Source organism: Haliotis cracherodii, unplaced genomic scaffold, assembly GCF_022045235.1.
Source record: "Haliotis cracherodii isolate W230 unplaced genomic scaffold, xgHalCrac1.p SCAF_6, whole genome shotgun sequence".
NCBI lineage: Eukaryota > Metazoa > Mollusca > Gastropoda > Lepetellida > Haliotidae > Haliotis > Haliotis cracherodii.
This window is the reverse complement of record NW_027266319.1, coordinates 43,276,936-43,300,616: the sequence shown is the minus strand read 5'-3', so window position 1 is coordinate 43,300,616 and position 23,681 is coordinate 43,276,936. Positions and strand designations below refer to the sequence as shown.

Below are 23,681 nucleotides of genomic sequence, written 5' to 3'. Positions count from 1 at the left end.
TAAACACTGGATTGCATCAGGATATACCAATAGAATTTGTTTTTTTGTTTGTTTGTTTTTTAACACTGCACTCAGAAATATTCCAGCTATATGACAGAGGTCTGTAAATAAATGAGTCTAAACCAGACAGTCTAGTGGTTGATGTGATAAGCATCGATCCACACATTTGGGATACGTTGACACGCATTAACCAAGTCAGCGTGTCTGACCACCCGATCCTGTTGTTTGCCTCTTACGACAAGCATAGTTGCCTCTTACAGCATGGGTTGCTGAAGACCTATTCCAACCCGAACTGAACGGGTCTGCCTATAGACAGAAGTGTTGCGTCTTGAATGCATTGATCTATTTCAGCTTAATTGACTCACTCTTTACATTTGACAGATGCAAATCCAGGTTGTAAGAGTAAAACTGAATGTTTTTACAGTTCACAATTAGTAGTGAAACACTCTGTTTAAAAAAACATGTTGTACAATTTCTAATCATGTGTTTGTTTCACAGGTTTCGTAAAGCGAAAGCTTTCATTGTCAGGTGAATCCTATTACTGTATAATCTCCCAAGAAGCATGGAGTTGTTTATAACTGTGTTAACATTTCATTGATGTGTTTATGTCTGTGTTGTTTTTCCCCCGTGAAAAATTAACATTGTGAAAACTTAGCACATTTCCCCATGCATGTAATAGTGGCCAGTGGCTGGTGATGTTGCTGTGCACCTGTGTGGGTGTGTCAGGCCTTTCATATTTTATTAGTTGGTTATCGAGAAATAAGTAACATTTTACAGACATATTTTTGTTTCACAATAAAAAAGAACTTGCCCAAGAATTATGAGGAAGTGATATTATGTGTAGCTGTTTGATGACAGAAACCGCTGTAACTTAGCAGCTGATGACCCTTGAAACAACCTTGGAGCCAGCTCAACTTTCACTGCAAATATTGTGGGTGTTTATGGTGACAGAATCTGGGGGAACTTTTTGTGAAATCATTGACTACTGACACTATTAACACTGAACTCAATGTTAAAGTATTACCATATTGAATCTAAGAGTTACCTAAGTATTTACTGGAACATTATACATGATTTTTTTGTACCATGCTTTGCAACAAGGAAAAGAATACCCTGTATCTTGAAATGCAATGTATTATGAATAGCTAACTTCTTGTGTATGGGCCTGTGTGTCCTTAAGTTCAGTATATATACCTGACTATATATCAATATGTCTGACCAATCAATGAGATGGATATGGTAAAATTTTGAAATTTGCTTTTTCTTCTGGCAAACCTATGTGAGCCTATGGCATGTCTCTCTGTCCAATCAAACAAACCATCTTCTCTTCTAAACCTGTGTGTTTGATGAAGCTGTAATTTGATCACACCATATACTTTCTTCCAATCTTAGGGATTTCAATGTTTGGTGTGAATATATTTAAACAAATCATAAAAATAGTTATAAATAGATTCAAGTTTGTACAAGGCCATCATGATGATAATGTTGCCAAAATAACATTTCTAATAATCTCAGCATTGAGTACAACTGTTAATAGTTCAAGTCTGTTTGAGGCATCATGAAAAGTTGTAATTTTGTTGTTGTCATACAGGGGGCACGGGAGGCCCAATCGTCTAAGGCGCCGCGATTCGCTGTGCAGAGTTGCGTCCCTTGGGCACACCAGAAACCTATGATTGTGGGTTCTTATCCCGGTTCGCCCGGTTTCTAGGTTTGTCAGCACCATACCCATGCTCGTGGGTTTCACCGAAGTGGTAAACGTCTGAGACCTGCATCACTTCGGGCTTTCCTCCCACATTAAGCTGACACGCCGTGATATAACTGGAATACTGTTAAAAGTGGCGTTAAACCCAACTCACTCACACTGTTGTCATACAATGATGTTCCAAAAGGTAATTCAGCAAGCACTTCAGTGGTGGTGATTTGCTCGAGGGCATCACAAAGAATAGCAACTTCAGAGGATTTCCTATCATCAGTCTTCCATCTGGCCGTAGGAAATTCAGGAGAAGGTTAAAGGCCATAGTAGGCATGTAATCACATTATTTTTGTACACCAGCAAGTTGTCTCAACTCACAATAGCCAAAGTTTGACCACACATTCCCAGCAATATTTCATTGATCCGATCCTTTCCCCCACACCATGACCACAACACAGGTTAATCAATACAATCAATATTTAAACAATTTCATATTTGAAAACACTTTCCCTGGCTGTAAATACCACTGGTTGTAAGTTTCCACTTCCTACTAGTATGTGAACTGCCCCTGATGAACACCCTGCACCATTGATTCCCTGCATCATGTATACCCAGTGCTGATCAATTCAGATAATAAAAGAGAAATTCAGGTGATTTCATTATGCTTTAAGATAGATTACCGTGTAAAGCCTATCATATACAACATAATATTGATCTGATCAGCAGAAACATAGCAGTAATATAAAAATGCTACTTTTTAACACTCACCTTGCTTTGTGTATATTATGATGGACCAAACGATTTCTTCATTTCTTTCAACAACAATTTTGGATATTTTCCATCAGGAATGGTCCAGCATACTTTCATCATTTTCATCCAATTCCCACTATGATCCTTCTATCCAGTTAAATTTTAAAGTAACTATAGAGACAGAACAATATCTTGACTGACTCATCTTCCAAATCTTTTGCTTAGTTGGCACACTGACATTGGGTGACAAGACAACATTCCTTAATCACATCTGTGCTTTTACTATAGCTTTACCTGATTCACAACTGGTATCGTTTAATTTTCATTTGTCCTCAAAAGCAAACATCAGAAGGGCACAAAGATATAATAAATTAACCATGGCATCTTGTGACATTCTTCAATGTAGCTCTGAAAACAAGAAACTTACTCTCTATGCACGAAACATGATTAAGACTATTTTGTTTCTTGTCAAAGGAGAATACAAAAATGTTTCATCAATAATAAGTTTGTGCCTTTCTTTGCTTTTCAGCACTGGTAGAGGGTCAGAATGTTGATACAGCAGCCATCCTTCAACAGCTGGAGGCTGACCAGACCATGAGGAGGCAGGTGAGTAATTCTTGTGAACACTCTACCTCCATTACATCAGTGCCTAATTCCTGTTATTTGGCTTGTAACCACACTGAAAACAATCTTCAGATTTTAAACAGTCCACCATTAACAATCCATACAAATTTTAGTTTTGCAAGTAATACTATTTTGCCTTTCTTACCTTCATGGCCAAGGTGAGATAACCTCCCTTCTTTCCTCTGTGTGCCAATGACAAAACATCTAAAGTTCAAAGAACATTAGATGGTAGATGTCAAGACTAAAATATTAGATTAGGATTTTTATTATCCTGTAATCCAGCGAAATATTTATATAATGTTTTAACTTATCCTGCATTACTCTTTAATGCATTTACTGCTTACGTTTGACAGAAACGAAGCTGAATAGGTTCCAACTAACCTGATGCAGGACCCAAGCACAGTACCGACGTGACATTACTGCTTGTCACCCAACAGATATGTTGCTTCAATAAATTGTCCAGGTTTGGGTCTAATCTGTGGTCTTGTTTATTGCCTTGCTACCTAAATTTTGCCACTTCCTGTGATGGTTGGAGTCCTCAGTACGTGTGGCAGTGCTTTAGATACCTGGTTTGGACATAATATGTGACCTTTTTCATTCACATTTTTGTTGTTCCAATTCGCAGGTCCCATGTAAAACACCCTGCTCAGCAGTCCCTGCTGGCCTGGCCTTGCTGAAATCACTGCCACCCACTGTCTGGGTTACTTGGCCACCTCCAACTGGGATATCAGTCCAAGTATCAGCTACTTTGTCAGCTGCAGTCGGCATCCTCAGTGTTCAATGAGTATTACCTGGAGCGTCCCCCATACTTCCACCTAACTACCTTGAGACTCCTTAGGACCAGAATCAACGCTTACAATTCCCTGATCAGCCTTGACCTACAGGATGCTTACCTGCTTGTCCCTATCCATCCAAGCAACCAGATGATACTCAGGTTCAAGTTCAATGGTGTCCACTACCAATAGGCAGTAGTTATTTACCCACCTCACCAAGCCAGTAGCTGCCTATCTGCACCTGAGGGACATCCTAGTTTGAGTCATACATTGACGACTGTCTGCTGAACAATCCGGACTCGGCGACTGTAATACAACACAGGGATTTCAGGCTCCTGCTACACCTGGGATGGATGGTGAACGAGACGAAGTTGGAACATATTCCTTCTTACCATCTCTAGTTCATAGGAGGCCTATTCCAGATGAGTAACTCATGACAGATGGCGCAATATCTTGAACCATGTGTCACCTGCCCTTCAGCAACCCCTCACCCTTCATCAGTGGCAGGTGCTTCTGGGATTTGACGAGCAGATGTCGCCTACACCTGTGTCCGATCCAACAGTTCCTGGTGCCTTAAATCAGATGCCAAGAACTTTGCGTATCAGTCGTTCTGCCGCCTTGCCTCAGGAGTCATCTCAGTTGGTGGACAATAGAGTCAAACGTCTTAGGAGGTGTCTCCTTAACAGAGTTATCCCCAGCGTCACACCTGTTCGTAGATGCCTCTCAACAGGGTTGGGGTGCACATCTAGAGGACCAGACAACCGCCTGTGGTCCGGTGCACAGTGCACATCAACAACCTTGAGTTGGAAGCGCTCATCTTGGCAATATCACACTAGCAGGAGCACCTCTGGTAAACTCCATCAACACTTCATCTCCACCGACAACATCACAGTGGTCTGGTGTCTGCGCCATCAGGGGACGACACGCTCTAACTCACACCTCCAACAATTGTTCTGGTTCTTTCATCTAGTGGATTAGCTGGGCCTATGTTTTCAGGGTTAAGCACATTCCCAGATGTCTGAACATTCTGCCAAACACGGTAGCTCCCATGGAATGAAAGTTCCATCCTGAGGTGTTTCATCTCGTGTGTCGGCACCTTGGTCATCCCAACATCAACATCTTTGTGACTTGCCAGAACGACCAGATCAAGACTTATGTCTCCCCAATTCAAGACACTCAGACTTGGGCGGTTGATGCATTCAGCATCCCTTGAGAAGGGCTAAGAGTGTATGCTTTTCCAAGTCTTGTACTTCTTCCTAGGATGATGCATAAGATCAAGGCAACCAAGGGCCTCATTAGATTTTGATTGCGCCTTGGCCAGCAAGAGGTTGGTTCCTAGACCCCAGAAGTCTTGCAGGAAGCTATCCTCCAGCTCTACCAGGGTGGCCCGACCTACTCATCCATCCACACAACAAGTTACAACAACCAACGCGAAGCAGGTTTCATCTGCATGCCTGGCTCATCTTAAGAGAGCAGATGGTGCTAATTGTTTTGGCGCGGGAAGCTAAAAGCATTGCTATGGCGTACTGACCTTCAAACCAAGCCCTTTCGATGATAAGTGGCAATTCTACAAAACCTTTTGTAAAGGAAAGGGTCAGGACTCCTGAATACCTCCTTCATCTGCATACAAGCGACACCTTAACGGCAGCACCATTACTACTTATTTCATGGATCTCCATTTGGTGTTGGCAGTATATTGGAATCTAAATGTTTACTTCGTTGCTTGTGTGCTCCCCCAGGCCTCTCCAAGCTACATTGTTTTACAACCTCTCCAAGAAGACGATCTTTTTGGAGGTGGCCACAGCAGAAAGGGTTAGTGAGCTTCACGTTCTTGACATTACCCATGTATGGTTTACGAGAGTGGTACACTCAGAGCTGTTAACCTCGGGTTGTGCTGGTATTTCATTGCCAAAAATCAACTACCAGGACAACCCGACCAGTGTGTGCCCTGTGTGTGCCCTGTGTGTGCACACTGCGAGTTTTCATCCGTCGTTCCAAGAGTCTGCGTGGTGGTCAGAAATGCTTGTTTATTCCCGTCTTCTAGACTCCCACAACTGAAGTCAGCCGCAACACCATATCATTATGTTCCTTCAGGCTTATGAGCTCACCAAATTTGATCAACCAAGAGCGAACAGTCCTCATGAGATCCGGGTGATTGCCTCAAAGATGGCTCTACACTGTAATTGCTCTAGGGTAGCTATCATGGAAGGATGTTTTTGAGGTCCAACATTCTCTTCGCAAGTCACTGCATGATGAACATGTCCTTGGAAGATGTCAAAGGCATTCATAGTTTTGGCCCTCTGGTTATAGCCCAACAGGTCACCAATCCTCGTCGCCATTAAAAGCTCCTCCTGTCCAGAGCAAACCTTACCCAACTCGTGCAGTGTCCGCACGCCCAACAGGGGGGTTATTCTGCTGTCCAGCAGTTTGGCTTGGTAAATCAGTGTTTAGGCTTTAGCACATGCTAATTTCTCTTGCTGCATTTTACCGGGACATCCTCATTCTCTCGTACTGTCCGGACAGGATTGGTTGAAGTAGTTGCAGATCTGCGCAAGTGATGCACTCAACTACTGCCATGAACTACTGCAAAGTTTATAGTACTGAAGACCACATCTAAAGGTTTGCTCTCTGCTGTACCGTCCGATTCAGTTGCATTAAGGAGTAATTCAGGATAAGTTCAATTTTTTCAGTTAAGTCATAATATTTTTTACATTTGTATCCATATCCTGCATTACTATGTCTAAGGACCCGCCTGTCACAGACCTTCTTCCCCACGATCTCTTCAGATGTTCATGACAAGCAGTAATGTGAAGAATTCTTCCTGCTTATCTGGAGTAACTGCAAAGGACATGAGATCCACGGTCCACACCAGAATATCTGGAGGTGATCTACGATTCCATGGAAATGACAATAGCATAAGAAGTCATCAGCACCTGATGTGACATGTGATATTAGCCACATATATTGTCTATGATCGAATAGAGGTAGTATTCTCTAGACACAATGACTTTTGTTTGATTTACCATTCAGGACTATAATTGAGTAAGTGTTATGCTGGTTGTTGCCAGGCGATTCTAGAGCAACATGCACGGCAGAGGCAAGAGATGGAACAGAAGCTTGCAGCTCGTAGAGAAGCCAGCACAAACAGGGAGTTTGAAGCAGCCACTGCGATGCAACTCCTCAAGATGGCTGAGAATCAGTCCCAGGCAGTCAGTGATAAAGTGCACTCAGAGAAGGGCAGACAAGGCACTTTGGTGAGTTATCTATGCTAAGATGCATACAGAGAAGGGCAGACAAGGCACTTTGGTGAGTTATCTATGCTGAGGTGCACTCAGAGAAGGGCAGACAAGGCACTTTGGTGAGTTATCTATGCTGAGGTGCACTCAGAGAAAGGCAGACAAGGCAGTGTGGTATCTGGCTGGTTTCATGATCTCTGATGTGAACACAATGGCTGTGCCAGTATCAGTTGGTTTCATGATCTCTGATGTGAACACAATGGCTGTGCCAGTATCAGTTGGTTTCACGATATCTGATGTGAACACAATGGCTGTGCCAGTATCAGTTGGTTTCATGGTCTCTGATGTGAACACAATGGCTGTGCCAGTATCAGTTGGTTTCACGATCTCTGATGTGAACACAATGACTAAGCCAGAATCAGATGGTTTCACAATATCTGATGTGAACACAATGGCTGTGCCAGTACCAGTTGGTTGGTTTCACAATCTCTGATGTGAACACAATGGCTGTGCCAGTACCAGTTGGTTGGTTTCATGATCTCTGATGTGAACACAATGGCTGTGCCAGTATCAGTTGGTTTCATGATCTCTGATGTGAACACAATGACTAAGCCAGTATCAGTTGGTTTCATGATCTCTGATGTGAACACAATGACTGTGCCAGTATCAGTTGGTTTCATGATCTCTGATGTGAACACAATGACTAAGCCAGTATCAGTTGGTTTCATGATCTCTGATGTGAACACAATGACTGTGCCAGTATCAGTTGGTTTCACGATCTCTGATGTGAACACAATGACTAAGCCAGTATCAGTTGGTTTCATGATCTCTGATGTGAACACAATGGCTGTGCCAGTATCAGTTGGTTTCATTATCTCTGATGTGAACACAATGGCTGTGCCAGTATCAGTTGGTTTCATAATCTCTGATGTGAACACAATGGCTGTGCCAGTATCAGTTGGTTTCATGATCTCTGATGTGAGCACAATGGCTGTGCCAGTATCAGTTGGTTTCATGATCTCTGATGTGAACACAATGGCTGTGCCAGTACCAGTTGGTTTCATGATCTCTGAAGTGAACACAATGGCTGTGCCAGTACCAGTTGGTTTCATAATCTCTGATGTGAACACAATGGCTGTGCCAGTACCAGTTGGTTTCATAATCACTGATGTCTTCAGAAAACTTTGAGTCCTCAGGTGCCCAACCTGAAAGAAGTGTATGTGGATCCTGTCTTGAGTTCAAGTGCATCAGTTTCTCCCTTTCAGTGAGTGAGTTGGATTTAATGGCAATTTAAACAGTATACCAGTTATATAACAGCATGTGACCTTAATATGGGAGGAAAGCCAGAACTAATGCAGGTCTAGGACATTTACCACTTTGGTGAAACCCTAGAGCATGGGTATGGTGCTGACAAACCTAGGAACATAATTTGGGTGAACCACCCATGTCCCCTCTCCTATTCATCCTGGTGGCAGGTTCATTGCCTTCAGGGCGGCGATGAGGTCAGTGGTGAAGTCTTTCCTTCAGAGGTAGAGACAAATATTGGACAAATATTAAAGCTCTGACTAGTCATTTTGAAAGACTTAACATAAGATTTTGCCAGGAGTTGATTATGTACTTTGTTGAGTATCTCAGTAACAGATCAAATATATAAATGTTCAATGTTTTAGCTGCAGGAAAAGTTGGCTGCCAGACGACAAAGTCGCAAACGGCTGACTGCAGTGGATGAAGAGGTCAAACAAGACCCAGCTATTATGCCATCTCTTGTAAGTCCAGCATACAAAAGCCACACTTTTGATTCTGGTAGCCCAAAGTGGTCTTTCTGACTAATTTTCAGGAGATTTTAGTTTAAATATATCTGTTATTAGTTGAGATTGGTACTCTGATATTGTTCTTGACTATATGGCTATAATAATGCTGATTTGACGTTAAATTTTAATTCACAAGCCAGTACATTTACAAATTAAATTGATGCTAAATCTTTTGAAAAATTGAGCGAATAATGCCTTTATTGTATTTATGTCCGTACTTTGATCATATTCCCAAGGTGGATGACAAAATCATTTTAGGTAAAATTTAGAACACGGTACAGTATTGATACATCTTTAGCCCATTTTTTAATTACATGTGAAGAGCTAGCATCAAGATCCTGCAACTGATCAATCTTGTCTCATGCTACTGTAGCAATAAACAAAATAGGAATTTTGCTGTAAAAAATTATGTTGACATTTAACAAATTTAACCAATTTGTGTATCAAAAAAATTGTGATATTATAAATGTGATGGCTAAGGTTTTAAAATTGACAATAACATTTGGCACATGTCACCCTTAGAGCTGCATACATATTAGCTTTTGAGGGAGCTCAAAATAGGCCACATATAGATAGACATTTCATTGATGATCACTTCTTTATTGTTTGTAACAGGTGAATTCTGAGTATGCATATAAGAGTTAACATATATACATGCTGATATGTTTACACAAGCTAGATCGGGGCGGTCGGGTAGCCTAGTGGTTAAAGCGTTCGCTCGTCACGCAGAAGACCTTGGTTTGATTCCCGACATATACAATGTGTGAAGTGCATTTCTGGTGTTTCCCACCATGATATTGCTAGAATATTGCTACAAGTGACCTTAAACCATACTCACTCACTCACTTCCTCACAAGCTAGATCAGTGTGACATATGAGGAGATAGCCAATGGGATTAACAGGGAGAAATAATCAAGAACAGTGAGAGTAGAGGGGGCTGGGCATGATGACAGAGTTGAGTAGGGTAACAATAGGATGATCTACATGTCTATTTGATGGTAATGATAGGTTAGCAGAGTTGGAAGGGTAGGTATGCTGGGTAGGTAGAAACCTTGGTCACCATGGCTCGATCTTTTATGGGTAAAAGTCGCTCGAATTTGCATGGGTAAAGTTGCTGAAATTGCATGGGTAAAGTCCTTCCAACTTGCATGGGTAACTGGAGAACGGGAAGAACATACTGAAAAGGTTGTCATTTATGATATTTTGAATGTATGCATATGTAAACATAATTATCGTTCATGCCCATTGTATATCGGAGTTTGATATCAGACTATATGCATGTGTGAAATTATTTCTAGATTGGTAAAGTATCAATTCAGCGTGTGTTTAATACTATAAACATCAATCAATGCACAAATTTGATCATACTACAAAGAAATGTCAAATGGGAACCAGAAATATGCGTCTACAAATGTAGAATGGATGCAGAAAAAATTAATATAATATATTAATATAAATGTCCTGTAATCAAAGTAACACTATACCAATTTTTTACTTTACAGATTCTGTCTTCTATTTTCTTGTAATATTTATACTTGTCATTGTCTTTCTTATGAATACTGAAATATTTTATCCATTTTTATTGAGTAGGTGCGATCAGGAAGCTTGAAGCGTGAGAAATCTACAGTGGGAGTGGAGGTCAGCGAGGATGACAAGCAGGCTGTGACACGCCAGCTGGTTCGGCAGCAGGAGAACCTGAAGAAGAAAATGGTGGAGGAACAAGAGAGACAAGAACAGATGGTGATTTACTTGGAGCATTATTGTTAATTCATGACTTGCTGTTGTCACTATATGGACTAAACATTGCCAGTGAGACATCAAAATTTACCATCCCAATAGCCCTTAGGCAATCATAAAGCTGTCACAAGGAAATTATACAGTCATAGTTTATATGATGATGAAATACTTGACAAAATTATGTGCACAAGAGGGTCTGTTTCATACAAAAAATCTGCTTTAGGTTCAAATATTGAAATTTCATTTTGTAACACTGTGTAATTCAAATTGACTCTTCAACAACAAAAACGCATGAAATATATTGGATATATAAATAACAAAACTTATTGATCTAACTTGACATTATGCACTGTTTCCTGAACAAATTTGGCTTTGTTTCTCTCCAGGTGTGATGATTGTGTTTTCACAAGTAACAAAAATGAATAGCAGTATAAGCCAATATCAGACATGAATGCTTGAATGTTGAATGTTCGGTAACATCATTATCATTAAGAATAATGACCCATATTTTTGTCCTTGACTTTGTTCTCAATATGTTTACACAACATACAATAGTGAGCTGAAATAGTAAAGTATCTTTTCTCACTTTATTATCCCCAACCACAAAGTGGAAGGGGGATATAGAATGGGTGCAGTCCGTCCATCCCTCCATCCTTCCTTCCATTTGTCCTTCATTTCATTCGTCAGTCACGTTTCATTTCCAGAGCAGAACTCTAAAACCAAGAGAGATGTCTGAACCACACTTGGCACATAGATAGGTCTAGTGGTGAACTGGTGCCTTTTGATAGTTTGGGATTTTTTAAAGATTAGTTTTTGAGTTTCTATCCTGGGCATTAAATATGATATGAACATGAGTTTTGTAATAATGTAATGTTTAAAACTGAAGCAACTGTTGGAGTAGTTATTTATTAAATATACATTAATACATAAAGTATTATAATAAAACTCATGTTCATATTTTATGCCCATGATATTTCCATGGTAACGACTTTGACTTAGACTGAAAATGGTCTTAGTGCTCCTTTCTGGAGCAGATCTTGAAAACCGTATAATATTTCTTGCCTTGCACACAACCAGACATGTCATATTGGTGGGAGATATGAGTATTTCATGCTTGTTTCAAATGTAATAGCCATAGTGTGGTAACTCTAGACTTTATTGCTCATAACATTTCCAATATTACACACCAAGCAAAAATTTAAGATGAATCTTAACATCATTTAGTCATTTCTTAAGTTTTGTTTTCACAAGACATTTACATATCAACTTCCATTGATTTAGTATGATATCAAACATTAAAGAGTCATCATCACCCTTATACTATCAACACATTCAAACTGTTAACATAAAATGTTTAGTTGCCTCAAACATACCATTCATTGTGTCATTTTACCACATTCTACAGGAGCAGTTATAATGAACCCTGATGACTGTATTGTTCAAATAAAAGACAACTTAAAACTGTTGGACCAGGTTAAACATCGCCTGGAGCAGAAGCGTGGCAAGTTGAAGAATGAAGCTGCAGAGCTGTACAGTCTTGGAGAGAGACAGAAGACTATCTTGGAGAAGTCTCAGAAGGTAGGTTAAGTATACCCAAGAGGCATACTGTGTGGATTTCGAATCAATGATGCCAGGGTCATTGAGTCCAACAATATATACAAAGTATAGTTGATGTTGTTTTTTGTGTCTGTCTGTCTGTCTGTCTGTCTGTCTGTGTCTGTGTCTGTGTGTCCATGTCCATGTATCTTACTGTGCTGGTTACTGTCATGTATGAGGGCTGGTCAAAAAGTTCTGAGCATAACAAACAAAACCAACAATTGTGAAACTGTTTTTAACTTATTTATCATAACAATCTCCCTACTTTTCAGTACACTTCTCAAATTGATAGTGAAGCTTTTCAATTCCAGTCATTAAAAAGTTTTCGGAAGTCACCCAGACAAAAACCCTTTCAAGGCAGCTTTGAGGTCGTCATAGCACTTTCCATGAAGGTGTTCTTTTAGTTTAGGAAACAGGTGGAAATCACTTGGTGCCAGGTCTGGTGAGTACGGAGGGTGAGGAAGCTTTTTGAACCCACATTGTTGCTGAGCAGCCTTTGCCTAAGCTATTTCAAGTAGATCCTGATCGTGAGTTTATGGGATCAATAACTAAACTGTTAACAAAGCACGATGTCAAAATCAGGCGTGGTGAAAAAGAGGCCCACCGTAGTCAAGCTATCGTCGAAAGATTGAACCGGACATAAGCGGAACATTTGTTTGGCTATCAGTATGGGATCGAAATGAAATCGGAACGATTGAGATCAACCGAATGGGTGACACGATTATCAGCTGTTGTATCAGAGCTGAATAATGAAGTAACAAGATTAATCGGAAAGAAACCATCCGATGCGATTAAAATGAAGTCCTTGATCCCCGAATCTTCAGCACCGAGGAGAGGCAAAGAACAAAAACTTCCGGATAGAGTAAGCGTAAGATATTTATACCAGCCCGGGGAACTTGAAGGAGGCCTACGTCGCGCAACCAATCCGATTTGGTCCCATAAGACATATAACATTAGTCGATTGGTTATGAAAGAAGGAGAGCCTATTCTTTATTATCTTAAAGATGGAACGGGCAGGGCATTTGTACGAGAAGAGTTGCTCATAGTTCCAGACGATACAGTATTACCACCATAACCATAAGCATAGGTAGTTACACCATCCTTATCAATCCATCTCTTTGTATCTAAGGGGGATAATGATGTCTTGTTCATTCTTAATCCATATATCCTATGATTGTAACTTCTTAAAGAGTTCATCTCATGTTTGAATGTTCTACCGTTGAATAATGATTCTTTATACTGTTCGTGTTTGATATGCTTTTTTACCACATACTTCTTAACACCCTTAGCTTTTCTTATCTCTCCATTATCTGACTTCTTTATAGAATACATCTTAGGTCTAAATCCGACATATTCCGCTATAGGGGTCCCAGCAAATTCATCCTTCATCTTACCTAACACCTTTTTATTTACTACGCTGTGCAGTCGATTATCTTTGGGGTAATCGCTCGTGTCGTACATACGAGGGGTGTTCATTAAAGATTTCCCCTAACCCACTTAGGGTTATCATATTTGGTTGAAATTTCACATGTGTAATGATACATGTATCTATGGTTTATGTCTGAATTTGCAGCACCGAACTATTAATCTTAAAACTTTTACAGGTGTTATGATCAAGTAGGGTGTGACAATGGAGGCAGTAGAATACCGAGCAGTGATTAGGTTTTTATATTTGAAAGGTCGCACATCAAAAGAAACTTTCGATGAAATGAAAGCAACTTATAGGGAAGATTTCCCATCATATGACGTTGTTAAACACTGGCATCGCCAGTTCAAGTGTGGTCGAACATCTGTGGAAACAGCTGCCATTCCTAGTCGCCCCCATTCAGCCATTGATGAGGACACAATCCATCAAGTGGAGACCGCCATTTTGGCAGACCGACGTATAACTGTTCGTCAGTTAGCACAAGGTGTCAAGATCAGTGTAGGGTCTGTGGAAAAAATCATCCATGACAATTTGAACATGCATAATGGATTCCCAGGTTGCTCACACCTTTCCAAAAGCAGGAACGAGTCAATTGCTCTAAGGATCTTTTGGACATGTGCCAAAAAGAACAGGCAAACTTTTTTTGACAGACTTATCACACAGGATGAAACATGGGTCCATCACTATGATCCTGAGACTAAAGTTCAGTCGATGCAATGGAAACATGTGGAGTCCCCCCCCCCCCCCCCCCCCCCAAGAAGGCATGTGTCCAACCCTCTGCAGGCAAGGTCATGCTCACAGTGTTTTGGGACCAGCACGGAGTAGTGATGATGGATTTCTTGGCCAAGAGTACCACAATTACCAGAACTTATTATGCTTCACTCCTGCAGAAATTGCGGGACGCTATCAAGCTTAAGAGGCGTGGCATGCTGACCAAGGGCGTCCGTCTCCTGCAAGATATTGCTCCAGTACACAACTCTAATGTTGCCCAGACAGAAGCGCGGCCCTGTGGCTATGAAATCCTTCCACATCCTCCTTACTCTCCTGACCTTGCACCATCTGACTTCCACCTCTTTCTAACCATGAAGTCATTTTTGAAGGGAAAACGTTTCACAGATGATGAAACTCTGATTTCTGAAGTCAAGTCCTGGTTTGTGACGCAAAAGGAGGGCTTTTACAAGCGAGGTCTCCATAGTTGCATAAAACGATGGGAGAAGTGTGTAACTCTTGGTGGTTCGTATGTGGAGAAAGACTAATACCTATGCCAAGTTTCATTCCACTAGGTCCATCGGAAGTGGGTCAAGGGAAATCTTTAATGAACACCCCTCGTATCTATTTTTTCTGTCATATCTTTATTCACATCCTCGGTTTGTATTTCCATCAACAAAGAATCTGTGTCTGTATATAACACCTTGCATCTATCACCGTATTTCTTCTTAAGTTTGTTGTAATAAAAGTCATACATTAAGTGTTTTGACAAGTCGAGAATACGCATACCGACGTACACTGGTCTGTTGAATTTTATATTACTCTTCTGCATATGCAACGCCGCTAAGTCGTTATCGAATATCTTGCTTCTGTTAAAAGCCGGACTGGCTCTAAGTTTCCTGAATCTTTCTTCCTCATTAGATCTGACTAATTTAACATCAACACGTTTCCTTAGATTCTCCATAGTTTTACCAAATACTGAGTTATTCATGAGCTTATATAGATTCTTTTCGAAATCGCTGGTAGCTATCTTTCTTAAATCTGTGTTCAGCCTTATATAGGGCTCCATCCAAGGGCTTTGATCAAACTTTAAAACTCTGTGTATTTTCTTTAGTTTCATAACTGGAGATTTCTGTAGTGAACTATATATTTTGTCTTATCCATCAAATTTGGTACGAGTTTTTCTATGTTAGCTAACCTTGTATTACCCATCAAGGAGTGTTGATATTCAGACAACCAATCTTTATTCACCATTAATCTTTCGGAAGCTAGTGGATAACTGTTATGGTCTTTATGTAAGGAATTTGGATATTCCAAGTCAACTTCTAGTATGTACCCTTTATTCTCATTGATATTATTCACATCGATATCATCGACCCACTCAAAACCACCGGTGGGTAAAGGTTGACTCATAGCCCATCCGTACAAATTGTTGGCGTCGAGATATAATATGTGCGTGTCGGGTTTACTCAAATCATATCCTTCCACTAATTTATTATTAGCCTTAGAATACCTTTTCGCTACCATCGATATACCACCTCCTAATCCTTTCTCAATAAACAAGTGCATATCGTAATCGGTGAGTAGTTTTAGTTCTATGCCGGTCATCTTCAACAATGCATCCCACGATAGTCCGGGACTTGAATAGTACCATGCCGGGTCCAAGCCGTATTGTTTTAAACATGTCTTTCTAAATATCTCGAATATATCGGCGAGTAACAGTACATCGGTTTTTAAGTACAGATCGTGATAATCACCTAAATTCTTACAACCTAATTTATCCCAGAACTTCAGAGCGTGTTCATAATCTGTATCTGTTATTTAAGATTCTGTTACTATAGTTACTATAGAATGATTCAAGGGGTGGTAATTTAGTTTCTTAGAATCTAGACCAATCATCCATATATTCGTAAGGATATACACCTTTTCTCAGCAACAAATGATGGCACCGATCGGTATATTGATTTGTTATCGCAAAGTCATCAGGATTGTTCGCATTAGCTAAATTGTCCAGGGAAGATAACAGAAACTGTACGGAGTCTATGAATCTAAGCCCATTACTTTGCTTTATTCTGGCTTTCCCATCCTTGTCCGTATAATGTATAGTTTTAGTCAACGAGAGCGATATATATTTTTCCATATTATTACGAATACACGTTAAGCCACCGTCGGTCTTTGAGATAGCTTGCATAATGAGATGAGAATCGTATCCTCTAAGGTTATGAAACACAACGGGGATGGGTATTGTTTGAGAAATCATTTTTAGTTTCAAGTTACACTGGTGCGCTGCTCCCCGATAATTCCCCGTGACATGGCAATGATCTCTTACGGAATCCCCATTCAGGGGTTTATTACAAACAATGACAACTCGTTGACTTCTTATGGGCCCTCCAATCATCCCTCGTCATACACATGGGTTTCTTACGCGATAAATTTTCCCTTATTTTTCTCTCTTCATTTTGTAGATATTCTAGGAACTTTCCCGCTGCATCGGGACCTCTGTAAATCACGGGAGTGTTTGTTTTCCCATCATACCTTACAACTATATATCCAAACCCACAAGGAATATGTTCTTGAGTTTTGTACGTAAAACTACATTCAGTATTGCATTCAGTATTTTCTATAGGTTTGATAAGCGCTTCGAAGTCGGCGTAAATTACATACGGTACTGGCATTTGATTACAATAATGTACAAATTTTAATATATTTTTTCCCTCTTTAGGCATATCCTGATAGCATTCTGTCCAACACCTCTGCAGTCTTCTTTATGCGCTTCTAATAGATCTTGTCTGCTGTACCCATGCAGGCATCTTTCGCAGAAATATTTCTTTTTTCCTTATGGGTTGTTTGATCGTATAATAGTCTGCTTAAACTCTTTATCCATGTATAATGATATTTTCCATCATTTTCGATCAGAAATGAATTGATTCTGGGAATATGTTCCGGGGCGGAGCTTATCCTGTGTACAACAATTCCTTTAGAAGAATGTTCGAAAACATTTATAGCTAAATTATTTTGCTTTTCCACCTTATCAATTTGTGATATTGGTGTAGGTTCGTCTATACCATCGAGGTTGAGTCTATCGTTTTCGGGATAGCTAGAAGGTCTATCCAGGTTTTTTGTCTATGGGGAACAATGCAGATCTTATCATCATTCTGAAACAGTCATCGGATTTATTTTTTACATTAATTATGGCTTTTTTCTTTTTATAATACGGGGGTAAAGATCCACCTTTGAAGGGCATATAATTTGCTATATCTAAATATAAACTATCGATTTTATCCACACCCCAACCCAAACCTCTATTAGTCCAGCGTTCTAAAGTTTCCTGTATCCTCTGAATTGATGTATCTAATGATGCGTTTATAGTATTGGATTCGGTTATAACTTCTTGATTGCTCCGGAAATATGGTTCGGTATATTCAGTGCTATCGTCTGCGCTACTTTTACTCAATGACATTGTAATCATCAGCTGGTATTTTATACTATTTAAATCATCTAATTCCTCGTTAATTTTGCTCGATACGATGGCATGTTGGAATTAATATCCATCTTCCAACCTCTTAGATATTTACCAATGCCGGCGGATGTGGGTACAAATTTTAATTCTTGTTGTTTTTTATCAACATCATCTTGTTGTTTTTTATCATCGGATTGATTATTATCTAGTAAAGCGATCAATTCAGCTTTTCTCATTCGAGAATAACCTCTCAGCCCTCTGTTTTTTGCTTGAGCTTTGAGTTCTTTAACAGTCTGGGGTTTGTTGTATTCCAAACCGAGTAAATCGATCAATTCAGTTTTTCTCATTCGAGAATATCCACGTAGACCACGTTGCTTTGCCAAAGCTTTCAGCTCTCTGACAACATAAGTCATTGTGATATATAAATACATGTGAACTAATGTCTAATTGGTTTGAATTCTACCCAATCTATTTATCTCATTTCGGTAAGCCTTTTTCCTCTCATAAATAATTTGAAACCATTTCTTGTCAGCACTGTGACTCTTACATAAACAGTTACTACCTTTGACCTCAATCCCATATACAGAACACGAATAATTAATGTGCCCTTTTCTAATTTCAATGGAATGGATTCCACAAAAATCCGACATACAGCTCTTTCCACAAATTTGTGATCGGCCCAAGCATATGAATTTACATCTTGATGTGCCTCTCGCCATTGTGATAAATATACACTTCTAATATCATTTGTCTAAATGCATGCCCAGCCTAACATAAGCAGTCAGCCAGACATCGCTATTTATAGATAAGGAGTCAGGGTGACATGGCTGATAAGACTCGCCCGCCTTAACTAGGTCATGGTTTATGCGTAGTTATTGTGTAGCTTTAAATAGTGATGACTGATAACCCAAACATTATGAATACTATCTCGCATTTTTTTTGTTCCTCAGACGGTGTATAAAACTGACTTATTGTTGGTCTCGGCATTGGGTCAAGTTTTTTTCCATAATCGAGGAAGTATTCGTGCATGGCAGATTCAACATCCTTAAACGTTTGAATTGAATGTCCTTGCTTACGCAGTTCTTCATTAATCAAATCTAATCTTAATATCCTCTGTCTGGTCCATTGCGACAGGGCTGCTTCGAGTTGTTCTAATGCTATATTATGTCGTTTACGCTCTTCAACTTTTTAGCGTTTGATTACTCCCCGCAAAAGCTAGAGCATTATAATATATTCAAATGTTTAATTACTTCATTATGTCTTCTGGGATAAGTCCTTCTTTGATGAGCCTATCTTTTGTTGCCATAGCCAATCCAATATCGAGAATGACCATACCGATATCATAACCATTAAAATCTAACTTGGCAGGTGTGGCTTTAGTAATCATTTTAGCTATACGGGCATAGCCAATGGCCAAGCCGCTGACCACCGCTGAATGATACGTTGCGTTTACCAACATTTTACCGTCTGTAACTGGAGTAGTCATGCTTCTTACAGCTTTATATGGGGGCTAACCTCTAATTGAACTTGTTGTGTAATCGGGGGTGACGTTTTCTCTTCTCCGGTCTTATAAAACAACCATACCACCACTATAGCAACAACTCCTACTAGTGCCTAAGTTTTAATCGGACTACTATGTTCAATATTTGAATTATGCATTAGTTTCGCTTTCCTCGCCAGCCAGCCCTTTCTACTGGCGGCGATTTTTGGGGAGTTCTTCGTCACTCTGGCTTGTGGTATTTCCTCATTCACAATCCGTTGTGCATCCTCGTTCACTTGTTGTGATTGTGGTTCCACAATCTGTTGTACAAATCTGTGGTGGTGTCACTTGAGTCTCCATTATTATTAAGTGGGCACGTATGTTTAAATTGACAATACCTAGTGCTGGTGAATGGAGCTAAGAACATTCCATATCTATGATAAAACTCACAGCTCACTGCGCTTATAGCGTGTTCGATAAATGGGTCTCGAGAAATTTGCATAAATACCTGCGATGTTCTGCCGGGATAGGAAGAAACGTACTAGCTACGACTGTGTATAGTTGTAACATAGCCGACCCTATTGTTTTAGTCATGGTAGCTCCCAGTCTAGACTCGTAACGCACATACAGTTTTTTAATTTCTTCGTCGGTCATGTTATCAAATTTTTCGATTGTATAATTTTCCCCAAAATATTCGGAACATTTTCCACCGGCAGCCAAAGCGGCGAGTCTTTCTCTATGTTTATCTACATCTTGATCTGGTTCTTTGAGCATTTGTTTGATGAGTTAGTCGCATTCCATAATGTTATACCTAAGGAGATATTTAAGTCTAACATAATGTAATATGGCATATCCAATACAGCCCGTAATAATAAACTGTTGCGAAAGAATGAGAATTTCAAGCCACATTACGTCATAATAACTGCTAATGTTCAGTTCACTTTATCTTTTTGCTATAATTTTGACATATTTTTGCTACATTTTGCTAAGCTTATGCATAAGCAGCTGGTTAAACAATTTTTAATACGAGTTTACAATGCTTCGTTGAAACTAACAGTTTTCTGACTTTATCTCGTTCAGACTTGGTATAAATAACATCATTTTTGCTTAGACATTCCTCGAATGAATCTCTGTCTTTGCAATGAAACAGGGTTACCCATTTGGTCTATTCTCTAAGATCTTTCAGGACAGAGTTGTATTTTTGAGTAAGTCCCCAAAAGCTATGCTGAGTATATGAAAGCATATCTTTCTTTTTGGTTACCGGTAGTTCTTTACTCGCGCTGCAATCATCTATTATGAAAAGGGTTGATTCTCCTTTGTATTCTTCGTGACATACTCGTAAACAGTCTTGTAAACGATCCCCCGGATCAACTTTGTACACCCCGTCGTCATTCATTACCCAATCTCTCAATAGGTATGTTTTATTAACGCTTATAGTCGGGCACAGAATAATAATATGATCGAAAACGTCCCGATAATGACTTTGTAAAATATCTAGTATAAGAAACTGTTTTTCCACAACAGATGATAGCGCAGTGCGGTTCTATAGGTAAAAGATTATTAATAGATTGCTTGCACAAATCATCCATTCTGTATATTAAGTTGCGCATCCATAATCACGTACAAATATATGTTTAATTTACCAGCCGCTTCCTGGAGCTTCGTTATCTGTATAGTGACACCCTCACTGGCATTTTCTATTCTCCTCGCATTGCCGTTTAGTTGGTCATCGTCCGTGGTTCACATGTCGAGCCAAAGCTCGTACTTCATGGTGAGGTATTCACCCATCGATACACCCCCGAGAGACAGATCTTTCACGACCGCTTTAACTTCTGGGCTTCGTTTTATAGAAGGAAGTTTTTTAATCTCATCCCATTGTTGATACGCTAGCATTCCTTGACTATAAAGTTGATTAGGAACGCCCTCGATAGTTAATTCTACTTTTGTAATCTTGGGATTGTAGAACTTCTTGGTATTTCTTTTAAATGCATCGGAGGGGTCCTCGAACAACATTATAATACCCTTCAACGATCTCGTGGGGATGTTTAGATTGATGTGCCACGTCGTATCTTTTTTGTTCCTTGTGATCTTTCGGTGTCGAAGCACGCGATCGTACAAAATGGCTATACTTCCTGTATACTGGTTACAAATTTGTCTGGCTAATTCAGGATCTGTTATCATATCATACTCCAGTGAGATATTGTCAATGGAATAGCTAGCATCTTTAGCAGCTCTGATTACTCTACCGTAGTCAATGAAAGTGAGTTCGTATTCTAACCTATCGCCTAGGGATGCTTGATAAAAGGGCATGTGGGAATCTTTCAAGCGGAATATAGAATCGGTTACCTAATGCGCCGGCAACAGCGAGATCTTTTACGATGGTATTATCACCATTTTCAGCACCCACACGCAGTTTCAATGTGTTCCGATTACAAATACCTTGGTATTGTAAGTTTTCCCGCTCTTTATCCGTTCTCCAGAGATCCATGTAACAATATTATACATCGCTATCGTCGATACTCAAAACCTCATTACCGCAATTTTAATCGCGATTTTCTTAACGATAGCACGACCTATGTTCTGAACAGGCTCCCTGTTAACGTCGGTAGAAGTCAAACTAATCGTAAATGCTAGTCGGACAGTTCCCAGAACTAACACATCATGTGCGCCGAGATTAGGAAAGCGAACCAGAAGCATTTGATTCTGATCGATGGTACTAGGGTTATTAGTTATAGTTACAGACTGACGAATTGCTTTGACCCCTAATGGATCTCGAAGTCTGCGTTGTGGGTTTAACTTGCGTCTGTATTGCGAAGACATTGTTATATTGAAATTATGTAACCTTATGTCTAATATAAAAATGGATGATTTTAATCTAGATGATTTTGATAACCCTAGTACAATCGAAGAGGGTACTGATGAAACCAGCTTTACGAATCTTAATGATGAACTTTTACAATCAACCATTAATGATTATTACGATATCTTTAAAGATGTTAGCCCTATAGGTTGTGACTTCAAAGTTTACGATAGATAGTAAAGGAATATTGCGAATACACGGCGAACCTGATATTGACCTTCTACATTATCGTACTTGTAAGCCCCTAGCTTTGTCTACGATAGCCGCTAAACATGGCATCAACTTTGTTGTAATGAATTAGGTTTTGTAGACTACTCACGAGGAGCAAAACTTTCCGCGAAGACTACTAAGGTTCTTCAGATTGTGCGTGATGAACTTGGTAACATAGATAATTTGGAAGAAAGCTAGAAGGTGGCCTCAGACGGGCTCGGAGAAATCTTGGATACCTACTATGATAATTCCACGGTCAGTGTACCATCCTCGGAGTTCAGTATTAGGGTATTACGAGGTCTTGACAAGGCAATGCAAACAATGTGGGGAGAACTCATCAATAATATAGCCAAGCTATCCGAACTCGACAAGCATAAGAGAAAACAAAACTTGAACAGTCGGGTGATGAATTCAGAAGACGCCATGTTGCAGAAAGATTGTGTAACTTAGAAGACGAAAGATCGGCCCGCCTCAGAGAACAGGGAATAACCATTGCCAGTATTTTAACCGCATTGGGATTTATGATATCGACTTTGACTCTCGCATTAACCGGTGGCAGCGGACAACCCACACACACCACACCCCCTAGTGATAGGGTTTGTATAAAAGAGTGGATAAAAAAGCATTTAAAAGCATTAGGAGAAGCACTGGGAAAGCTCGCTGGGAAAGCCGCATCTGCACTTCCCGGTATAATAGGGAGTATAGTTTCCTGGCTCTTGAATTTATTAGCTAAGACCACCACTTGGCTTAGTCGAAACTTGTGGGCACTGATCGTAGCAATTGCAGGGCTGTTGTACATATCCGCTAAGAACTATTTATCCAAATCATGAGTATACGAGCCGCGACTCCACCTACTATAAACACTGTTTTTTCATCGATATGTTGTTGATTTTTAACTGCAATATGGGTTGGCACTTTAGGTTGTGGGTTAGTAGATGGTTGTGGTGTCTGTGGCTTTACTATTCCCGTTTCACCTGTGTTTGTTTGCGTTATTAATTTGATGTTAATATCTGAATTTATACCTCGTTTTTGTTGATCGGTAGCAATAACAATTTTATTATTATAACCTATCACTTGACTGATCTCAAGTTCCATATTACTCGGAGACATGTATAGTCCCTGCGCATAAATGTAGTCTACTTTGGATTGAGCATACAGTAATACATCTTGATAACGTTTTATAGAAGATAAATAGCATCCTCTACGTTTGCAACAAACTGTTTATGCGCACCGAGTGCCGTCCCAGAACCGATTATTCCCGTTCGTGTTTGCGATTATGCACCAAGAATTGCCCATACATAGGTTCTTATTGATTCA

The 23,681-nt window shown here is 39.8% G+C and overlaps 1 protein-coding gene across 1 annotated transcript in view; it reads left to right on the top strand.

The window, feature by feature from the left end:
- Positions 1-23,681, top strand: part of LOC139445950 (golgin subfamily A member 4-like) — a 229,714-nt gene that overhangs the window by 186,550 nt on the left and 19,483 nt on the right. Inside the window, exons 42-46 of the mRNA XM_071227199.1 lie at positions 2,973-3,049; positions 6,909-7,094; positions 8,747-8,842; positions 10,478-10,627; positions 12,098-12,202. Of these exons, the coding sequence (XP_071083300.1) occupies positions 2,973-3,049; positions 6,909-7,094; positions 8,747-8,842; positions 10,478-10,627; positions 12,098-12,202 (614 nt within the window). The remainder of the gene's footprint in view (positions 1-2,972; positions 3,050-6,908; positions 7,095-8,746; positions 8,843-10,477; positions 10,628-12,097; positions 12,203-23,681) is intronic.